The sequence below is a fragment of the Solanum verrucosum genome, unplaced genomic scaffold (assembly GCF_900185275.1).
Source record: "Solanum verrucosum unplaced genomic scaffold, falcon-dt-bn FXZP01000121.1, whole genome shotgun sequence".
In the NCBI taxonomy this organism is placed as follows: domain Eukaryota; kingdom Viridiplantae; phylum Streptophyta; class Magnoliopsida; order Solanales; family Solanaceae; genus Solanum; species Solanum verrucosum.
Window position 1 is genome coordinate 313501 of NW_026020509.1, and position 10990 is coordinate 324490.

Here is a 10990-nt window from a genome sequence, read left to right on the forward strand (position 1 = left end):
TTAAGAGAGAACCTGCGATCTTTTGAGTTTGAAGCACTCAAAAACTTGACTAATTTTCTGCTTATCTTTCCATTGAATTCAAATAACTTAAATACAACATTGGTGATTAACCACCCACCTAATAACAAGGAAATAACTTCCACTTCTACTGAAATGAGAAACTGGAGGAATAACCTCCTTACTGCTAATAACTACTACACAGAAAACAACTGCTACAGGGAAAACACTGTTACAGAGGACCTATTACAGAGAAAACAGAAAAACATAATTAATAGCTACTGATTTAATTTCCATGCATAAAACTGTTGGTAGACTAAAAGGGTACTAACACATAGACCTGATAGCATGTTAGCCCAAAATATAATACAACGTTTTACCCTCAATGTGGAACTTCCCCGCACCAATCTAGTTTAGTCAAGCCCTAAAATGGGTAATGACATTGAGTGGGAAACCAAAAAAATTAAACTAATCCACTCAACAGCAGGTTAAAGAAATTCCCTCAAATATAGTGAGAAGACACCATCATACACCAGAGCAAAAACCAACTTCTTTAATCAATGAATAGAGAGAAGCAGTACAAAATTCAGATGCTGCTAAACCATGAAATAAAATCCTTATAGATAATGTATGCTGCTATAGCTTAATATTCATTCTTGGTCAATTGTAACATATATAATGTAGTCAAGACATGAAAGCAGGAAAAGATAAACCAAGAATTCAAAGCAAAAAAATGTATAAAATATATAAGGCACTTTTAAACGCTGAAGACGTTACTACTATGAACTTGTCGCTCCAGAGGCAACTCACACACTCATTATGTCTTCATTCTATCACCCACTCACCGGTTAAATAGCACTAGTCAAACTTGCTCTCTCATCAAACAGTGTATGATTGCTGAATTGTCTCTATGTCAAGACCCTTCAACTTCACCACTGATTCCACGTGACCTTTAAGTGTGTGCAGCTCACGTTGCCTGCAATGAAAAATGTAGCGTTCAATTTCCAAGAAGTCACGAAAACTCAACATGTGTTTAGCAGAAGAAAACTTAAGAGTAAAGATAAAGTGAAGCAAGCAATGATTATGTGATGTTGTAGCATGGCCATATGAGTAAAGGGAGAAGAGTGACATGCCCACAAATGCAAGTTCAACTTCACATTCAGCTAGAAACATAAGCGGAATCCACTATGCTTATGTTGTCAAAAAAAAAAAACAATTCAAAATGACAATCTTTACCTAGCGATTTCAGCTCTCCGCTTTGCTTCCTCAGCTAACTGATTAAGCTCATTGAAATTGGTAGATTCACTAAACAATTTGGTGTCAGGAACTTGCAGCCCATGAAGGGTCCTCTGTGCGTGGGCCCATTGAAGCTCACGTTGTTCTTTTCCGAAATCCTTCTTCCTGGTGAAAGCAATCTGTAATACAAAGAAAAAACGTCACATACCGTTCGATGAAAATAGCATGAGAATGAATATATATCATATATGTATATCTATACTGCATAACATACCCTTTGCTCAAGAACAAGATCCCAGGCCCTTCCACTGAGAGCATATCTGATTAAGAACTTGATGATATCAAGCGGGAAGTAGAATACTAAATTGTAGAGCCAGATCACTCCTGCCCAACCCCAGCCAATTCCTTCGATTGCAGCAAAGCTCCAACTTGCATAAACAGCAATCAAGGTGGCAACCTGTTTAAAAATTAGCAACCAAACATTATAGATTGATGAAGTTGCGGAAAGTTTGCCAGAATGAATGAGAAAATGGCTTACCAGTTGAGCAATCAGAAAAGCAACCACAAGCAACAAACCAGGACGCTCAACAAACGACCAACTTCGAGATCTTGTGACAAATATCAGGGCCTGACTGATAGTGCTCACTTGAAGGTAAATTGCTGATGCAAGTTTCCTGAAGTCATCAGTTGCTGTCCTCTGAAGTGTTGATACCCCAAATACACGCTGGAAAATCACCAAACTGAGTGAGATTACAAACTAAGAACAGTTCATAATTAGCACAAGTTCAACATCTAAACAATCCAAACATCAAAGTCAACAGATCATTTAGTTTAATATACAGTTAGTCATCATAACAACACTATTATCAAAGTTCTGCTGTGAAAATCCTCCATCATTTTTCATAGATAAAAGACGACCAGTCTGTGCGGCCAAACATTCTTTCATTAGTTCTTATTATATAATACATAACAGCTACATCTCAAACTCCCTGTATCTTTTTGTCATATGCTCACCGGGAAGAAATCTGTCTCATATGCTGCCCAAAAGAAAATGACTGTCATCATTGCCAAGTAGCCTCCAAGAACAACCCCAGTAGTGAAAATCTCAGCCAGCTTCCAACTATCAGGCAGAGGTGATGGTTTGACCCTATCCTTTGATATTGTCATAATGGTACCTGAGATTATAACATTAGAAGTGAGACATAGAAAAGACACTGGAACAGCAAGAGAACTGACTAAACACTGCAGTGGCAGATCATACTAAACTTTATAGAAGAGCTTTTGATGAATGAAAAATGATTTTGTACATTTGAGGAGTAGCCTCTTATTCCTATTTCTCTTTGGTGCATTCATGGGGTTCCGATTTGAATTGAAGATTTGATGTCTTTTGTAGAAAATCATTTTTTTCTTTTGTAGGTTCTCTACTTTTCTTATACCACATGAATGCAGGTGTTATTCCCAACAATAATAAATTACTATCACATTGTCACAGAAAAAGGTTATTAAACCTTAAAGGTCCTACACATGGAACTTGAAAGGCATGATAACAGCTCCTGATAACATTTTTTATCAATCTACCTTATCTTTTGATATAGCAATAATGACAAACATACTGCATCCTCTAATTTTGCCACTATTTTATCAATCAACAGAAATATCTTTTTCAGATTTTGGTACACCCATTAAGAAAACTACTCTCTCTGTTCACTTTACTTGTCCATTTTGCACTTTGCATGACCTTAAGAGAATTAATATGATTATATTACCACAGTACAAATATTACTTGATGTATAGTCTTAGGTAAATTGGGGAAATAAATAATTAATGTTGAAGGTAAAATAAGAAAAGAATAAATGTGTCTCTTAATATGTTAAAAGTTATAAAGTAAAAGTGAAAAACTACTTTTGGAAGAGTGGATAAATAAAAGTAAACAAAGGAAGTAGTTAATATCATTAATTATAAGAGTTATTGACTAAATTACCCTTTCTATTACCTAGTAAATGTAAATAAGCATAGAAAGACGTTTAGAAAGATGTAGGGATCATTTATTACAGCAAGAGTAAATTTGAAAATAATTAATCTCTTGCTTTCTTAAATGACACTTATTTTGGACCAAATTTGTAAGGCAAGAGAAGTATTTTGAACCGGATGGGGGTAATAATTAATTGTTTAAGTGTTTCACATGTTAGTAGGTCTACTTTAGGTCCTATACTCTCTATGATCTTTTATTCATGTCAGAGATTTATAAGCCATTAGAAAATATAGAGAACTTCTAGCCCTTTTTTATTTTAATTTTGTATAATAATACAAGCATGTTTCATTTCAATACTCTCAAATTTTATCTTAAAGACAAATTAGGGGTCTTTTAAAATGACGGAATGTTTAAACTAAACATTGTCTACGTTACTATTAGTGAAAAGGACCAACCGTCATTGAGGATTGCAATGATAAGCACCATGAAAGGTGGAAAGTCAAACTTCCAGATAAGGGCCAGAAGCATAAAACCAAGCTGTAACATAAATAGAAGAAGAATGTCAAAATATCATTTAAGAATTATAAAAATTAAAGAGAAAAGCAGCAGCCAAAAAACATACCACAATACGGATTGTGATGGAAACAGCATATATCTGCCGATGCAAAAAAAGACAGATAAATTATCAATATCATACATCAGAGACAGATTGTAAGTGCATTGAGCTCATTCAGGAATGCACTACCCTCAAAATAACAGATGCTAAGATATACCAAAAAATTAGGATGTATAAGGATCTAAATATACGCCTCTACTAGAACCAACAAGACAAATATATACCGTGTAGTTTTTCATCCTTTGAAAGATTGCTCGACTAGTCAGAACAGCACTAATGATGACACTGAGACCAGGTTCGGTAAGAACAATGTCAGAAGCACTACGAGCAGCATCAGTGGCATCATCAACAGCTATCCCAATATCAGCCTTCTTTAAAGCAGGAGCGTCATTGACTCCATCTCCAGTCATTCCACAGATATGCTTCCTAGCTTGCAAGCGTTTTACTATCTCATATTTGTGCTCTAAGGCAATGAACAAGACAAGGTATCAGTAAAGACAAACATTCCAATAAACAAGTACCCTATTGAATACCCAAAACTAGAGAAGTAAAAGAAGTTTCAGAGAGAGATATACCAGGGAACACTCCAGCAAAACCATCAGCCTTTTCTATCAGTTCATCAATTGGTAAAGAAGCAATTGATTCATCCTTAGTCTGCCCCAACAGAGCAGATGAAGGATACATGTTGGTTCCCATTCCCAGACGACGCCCTGTTTCTTTTCCTATAGCCAGTTGATCCCCTGCCAAAAGAACAGACATCAAGAAATTTAAGTAGGCACATAAACATGTCAAAACTTCAATGTAGCAAAAAACTCACAACCAGTAAGATGACACATGTCCAAATTACGTCTGAGCTTGTTACAGCAAAAAGCAATATCTTGGTAAAACACAAGTTGACAGACACAAAGTAAGTCTTTAAAATTCAATTGTGAAAGCCTGAAATCCTTATCAACACAATAAATGAAAATGCCAAGCGACGGGCATAGACATCACTCTCAAGTCAATAAGACCAGGCGGTGCCTCTAAAATGAACCATAATCCAGTACAACTATCATATTGTCCTCACTAATAATCAAAAACAAAAAGGCACAGCCCCAATATTGGAACGAATCAAAAGTAGTCTTTGATGCAACAGCCAACAAGCTCAGTGTAACAAAGAATTAGTAGCAGACTGCATTACCATCTCAAGTTGGTGATAATTTTGGAAACCTCTACTCACTGGATACATTTTCCTTTCTCTCTTCCTTTTATTAAGGGGTTGGGTAGCCATTACTACCAAGTTGCCAATATAGCATGCAGTCTATTTGCCAACAATGTTTCAATATATTGATCATAAAAAATTAGAAATACCTGTGATCATTTTAACATTCACTCCAAGATTCAAAGCCCTCCTTATAGTCTCAGCACTGTCATGTCTAGGAGGATCAAACAAAGGCAGGAGACCAATGAATTGCCATGGTCCTCCGGAACTCTCCTTCCTTCCCTCTGGAACTTCCTGCATGGAAAGTTAGGGTGTATGTGATTAAGCAAAATAAAGCCTCTATTTTTTTGACACAATGATTGTACTTGGAGACAGATAATTAATCCCTCCTCTCCACAATAATAGTATTAGGGTATATGCTTAAGCTGCAAGATAATTGATTCATTCAATTTATATATGACATGATTAGTTCCACAGATGATAAAAGGAAAGCAAAATACCTGGTATGCCACACCAAGTGAGCGCAAGCCCCTCTCAGCAAACTTATCAATCACTGAATGAACTCTACGTTCTATGTCTGACTTGTTGTGTGCAAGATTTAGAATCTAATCCACATTGCAGTGATTGGTTAGAAAATGCAATCATGGAAGCAAGCAAAGGACTACTTGGATGATCACAGTCATACCTGCTCTGGTGCCCCTTTGCTGACCCTGTGCATTTTTCCTTCACCATCAAGATACGTAAGTGCTGTTCGCTTGTCAGTTGGATTGAAAGGAAGAAAGTGTATTTCACGAATGCCAGCACGAGCCTGCATTAGTTGCAGCATTAGAACAGTTCTATAGTTAAAATGGATGCACTAATGACACAGTCATGCAATTCTAAAGTTACCTCCTTCGGGTCAGACAACATCCCAACAATAGCAGTATCAATGGCATCCTGGTTCTCTGTACGAGACGCTCGAGCTGCCATCAGAACGACAGTATCTGCATCAACACCTTTGGCAAAAACCTGAAAATTTAGAAGGAACAAACAAAAGAAAATCAGAATCTGTGTGGAATAAGGAATAAGACTGAACTCTTATTCTCACCTCAACAAGGTTTTTATCAACAGTAAGCTTGTTTAGTGTAAGGGTCCCTGTCTTGTCACTACAAAGCACGTCCATACCAGCCATCTCCTCAATAGCTGTCATTCTTTTCGTAATAGCACCCTGAATAGTTAAAATGATGAAATATGCAATCACTTATCAGAACTGCTGAACTACGATAACTCACGATTGAAGACATGCTGAAACACTATATCCTAAGATCATGATGCTATCTAACAAACCTGTTGAGCGAGCCGATGAGAACCAATTGCCATTGTGACTGAAAGAACCGTTGGCATGGCAATTGGAATTCCACCAATGAGAAGGACAAGAAGATTGTCAATCCCAGGGCGATATTTGCGGTGTTGGATAGGGTACATCACAATAATCTCTATTATCATCCCCACTGCAATTGAACAGATGCAGAAGTTTCCAATAGCAGTCAAAACCTGATAGAGACATCAACAACATTGAATGTGAGATTCAGAATGAGATTATCAACTAATATTCAAAACAATTAAGACAATACAAGTTCAACTCGCCTTTTGGAAGTGTCCCACTTGGTTTGTACTGTCAACAAGGTGTGCAGCCTTCCCAAAAAAGGTATGAACCCCAGTGGCGATGACGACAGCTTCTATCTCTCCCTGCTTACAGGTGGAACCAGAGTAGACACCATCTCCAGGACCTTTTGTTACAGGAAGAGATTCACCAGTCAAAGCAGACTGCAAGTAATAGATAATATCAGTGCCACAGTTAAACAAAATATTGAATGCAGAGAGCAACCACTTATTGAATCGTAAAAACTTAATCACCTGGTCAATTTTCAGCGGATCACCTTCAAGAAGACGAGCATCTGCAGGAACAATATCTCCCAGTTTAATACTGATTATGTCCCCAGGAACAAGAACAGCAGCATCTTCTTCATTCCATTTTCCATCTCGAAGAACCTGCATATATCAGCAAGAGCAAACAATCAAGACGACTTTCCATTAGTTTCTAGACCTCATAATTCCCATCAAAATTATGAAAGTTAACAACTTTCACATGCTGTTTAATAGCAATTGAATAACAGATTATGGTTGGTGACTCCAGAACCTTGGCTTTAGGAGCGAGACGAGCCATGAGAGCAGCTGCTGCATTGCCAGCATTGTTCTCCTCAATAAAACTAATTGTTGAGTTAATCACAAGCAAGGTAATAATACCCACAAAATCTTGCCAATCCGGAGGCTTTCCCTACAAAATTCGACATATATTCAAATAAGTCGAAAGAACCAGCATGTTATCAAATTTAAAGGTAAATCAGATTGTCAAAGCTTACTCCTCCATTTGCAAGAGCAATTGCCATAATAGCAGCAGCTTCCATAACCCATGAGAGAGGATTCCACATAAACCCCAGAAATTTCAAGAATTTGCTCTCCTATAACACAGCAAACAGTAACATTCAACAATGATAACAGTTCACTTTAACTTTTAAGTCGAAAACTTAAAACATCAAATTCTCCATCAATTCAGCCAGTTCAACTAAAGACATCTAATTTTCAGCTAAAAAGAGTCCATTCAAAGTCCAAACAAGACAGACAAGATATCCAAAGAAGACAAAAGGAGAAAAGAGGAAACATTTCAGCAACAAAAAAAGAAAACTAACCCATCAAAGTACCAAATCAAAAAAGGGAGAGAATATACAGAGATTCAGTTCAAAGTGGACCAGCAGGGGAATCAAAAACACAAGAAAAGGAACAATTCTACAAAAAGAAAAAGAAAAAAGAGTAATCATCACCACACCTTCTTCTCCTCTAGTTTGTTGTACCCAAAAATTGCCAACCTTTCTTGGGCAGCTGTACCAGTAAGACCCTCTTTGGTACATCTCAAATTTTCAAAAACTTCTTCAATGGGTATATTCTCCTGCAATTACAACACCAACAAAAAAGGAAACAAACCCATTAAAACCAACAAAATATAAGTTCAAAAATTTGATCTTTTTAGTCAGATCCATTACCAAATCCACAGTCTCCTTTAATACAGCATCTAACACCTCAGGTTTCTCCCCCATCTTGCTTAATTTCCTCTCTTCCTATTTCAAGATTCAACACAATTTTATTATATTATTATATCAATAAGGTACTAAAAATCACCCATCAAAGAAAGACAAGATAACTGAGCTGAGTTAAAGAGTAGGAAGAGAAGCAACAACTGCCCACCAAAGATAGGATTTTTTTGGGTCCTGAAATAGGATTGGTAAGTTGCCCACCAAATCCAAAACACAGTGTAGAAGACTAATATATAACAGGCTCCAAACACTGCTTATACCCTCTTATGTACTCTACCCGTTTCGAAATACTTGTCACAATTTTTTTCTCCAAAACTAAACAATACTAATTTTGATCAATATTATTTTTTTCGAAAGTCAAATCATACATCTTTGACTAATATTGTGATAATTTTCATTTTAAGTTTGAAAGTTAAAACAATGCAAATTTGACCAATATTTTAAAACACGATCTTTGACTAATATTATCGTAATTTTCATTTTGAATTTGAAAGTTAAATAATACGAAATTTGATCAATATATAATGTTTTTCATCAAATTGATATGAGAAAATTGTAATTTATAGTATTTTTTCGTATAAATTTTTATATTTTAGTTTTAATTTTAAAATATCAAATTAATTTAATTTAACCTTAAAAATTAATTTAATTAACTCTTAAAAATATTTTCCTTTCTATTTTAATTTTATTTATATTTAATTCTAACTTTAACTGCATTATTTTCTTTCACTAAAATAAACTTTGCTTTATTTTACTTTTTATTTTTTCATTACTAAAAAAAGTAACACAGTTTCTTTCTACATAAAGAGATTCTGTTGTCTCAGTTAGTGAGTGACCATTTGGAGTAGCGAAAACAATAAAGTCACAAATTTCGTTAAAAGTATTTAGATTAAAATATATATATATAATATAATTTTTTGATAAAAAAAAAATTAATCGATAAATTGTCCGATATATAATATTAATAAGGGGTGTGCCTGCACATGCTCATGTGCCCCCCACCCACACAAACAAGTACCATACTTCTTTTAGTAGTCTTTTTCCTTCTATATTTTTTTTTTATCTTTGAATTAATTAAAATTTTGTGATTTTATTTGTGAATAAGAAGAAAAACAAATAAATACCTTCTTGTTTACAAAAATAAAATCTTTTCTTTTTTTAATAAAAAGACAGTCAACTTTCCTAATGCACGTTACTTAGTTGTACTACACAAACTTCTTTGACGCATAGCTGGTCACAGTCTATTTTGATCCAAATTATAATATTTAAAAAAAAAAAAATCAAAAAAGGTAATTAAACTAATAATATTAATAATATTTTTTATTAGATCTCTTCAACATTATGTTATTTTTTATTATTTTGTTGTGGACTGATATATTTGCATATAATAAAAAAATACTTTAAGCCTGCAAGTTGACACATTCCTTCAACCAGTAGACCTAGTCAATTTATTTTCACCTCTCTAAGCAATGTTTATTTATTTTTTTCTACCCGAATGTCCATTATCCACGAGCACAATTTGAATTCTTTTCACATTAAGGATAAAATATTTTCTAATAAAGGAGACTCTATACTCAGGGGCCTTCGAACACGAGATCTTTGATTAAAAATAAAGAAGTACTTATCACTCTATCACAAATGTTGTTGGTACCTTCTTAAGCAATTTTATTGTTTGTTAGACGGCAAAAGGATCATATATTGCTCTTAATTATTATTTTTTACAAATAAATAATAGCTTATTACATCAGTTAAATGATAATATAATCATTTTTTATATTGACAAATTCAAGTAAATAATAAATAATATAATTCAATTCAACAATGCTCTAATTCTTATGCATACAAACATGGTGTTAGTTAAGCCGGACAAAGAATTAATTACGAATTCTATTTTAGACTAGGTTTTAAATGTCTTTGTTTTAGTAGTAAATTTTATGTCTAATTAAACATAATCGCATAAATTTGACTGTAATTTCTTGAAATATACATGAACATAAAGTTGGTATATAGCTAAAAAAAAAACATTTTTTTTGCTTGTTTAGTCATGTTCATGTACCCACGTTTGAGAACAATAATTGAAATACAAATCCAATGATCTTGGCCACTAAACATAATTATAATTTTGACAAAGTCACATGGGATTGTATAATCCTTAATTAATAAAGTTGAAGGCATCAAAACATACTAATAATAATTAGGACGTGATTATCACTTCAAAAATAAAAACTAGCCATTTGGCAATCAACAATTCATCACTTATAAACCAAATTTTAAAAATATGAAAATAATATCTCCATATATAATTAGCAAATCATTGAACAATTCCATTTATTTATTTTTCTTTCAATTGAAAAGGTACAATAATTGTTTTTAGTGGAACTTTTCACATAAGAAAAATCAAACAAATGGACAGCTTTTTGTGGTGTCCACCGAATAATCAACAAATCGTTAATATTTTTTGGAAAGAATAGTAGGCAACTTGAAATTAGTTTTAACTTTTTATATGTTTCTACCAAAAAAAAACTTTTTATATGTCATTTTCTAAAGATTGTTTTCCAACCCCTATTATTTTTTTGTCATTTCATGACCTTTTTCCTTTTCCTTTTGTCCCTCGATGATGCTGCTGGCTATAGGCTACTCTCATCGTTCCAAAAATAGTTATCACGTTTTATCTTTTGAGAGTTAATTATTAATTTTTTAAAAATTAAATTGATTTATTTTAAAATTTAGTTAGATAATCAAAAAAATATATTGAAAATACTATAAGTTGAATTGTTTCTTACATGATAAAAAAAAAAAAATTAAAATATTGATCAAAGGAATTAAATTATAACAAA

At 33.7% G+C, this 10990-nt stretch overlaps 1 protein-coding gene across 1 annotated transcript; it reads right to left on the bottom strand.

The window, feature by feature from the left end:
• Positions 1–614: 614 nt before the first annotated feature.
• Positions 615–8313, bottom strand: LOC125809766 (plasma membrane ATPase 2). The gene is made up of 21 exons (XM_049489364.1): positions 8103–8313; positions 7889–8008; positions 7425–7523; positions 7202–7339; positions 6919–7053; positions 6649–6828; positions 6349–6555; positions 6110–6229; positions 5911–6030; positions 5708–5830; positions 5523–5627; positions 5172–5316; positions 4397–4561; positions 4046–4284; positions 3828–3860; positions 3661–3742; positions 2248–2408; positions 1772–1957; positions 1508–1690; positions 1234–1412; positions 615–973 (listed from the first exon to the last, which is right to left on the bottom strand). Exons 1-21 carry the CDS (start codon positions 8154–8156, stop codon positions 877–879), a joined length of 2871 nt encoding a protein of 956 aa, XP_049345321.1. The 5' UTR covers positions 8157–8313; the 3' UTR covers positions 615–876.
• Positions 8314–10990: the final 2677 nt, after the last annotated feature.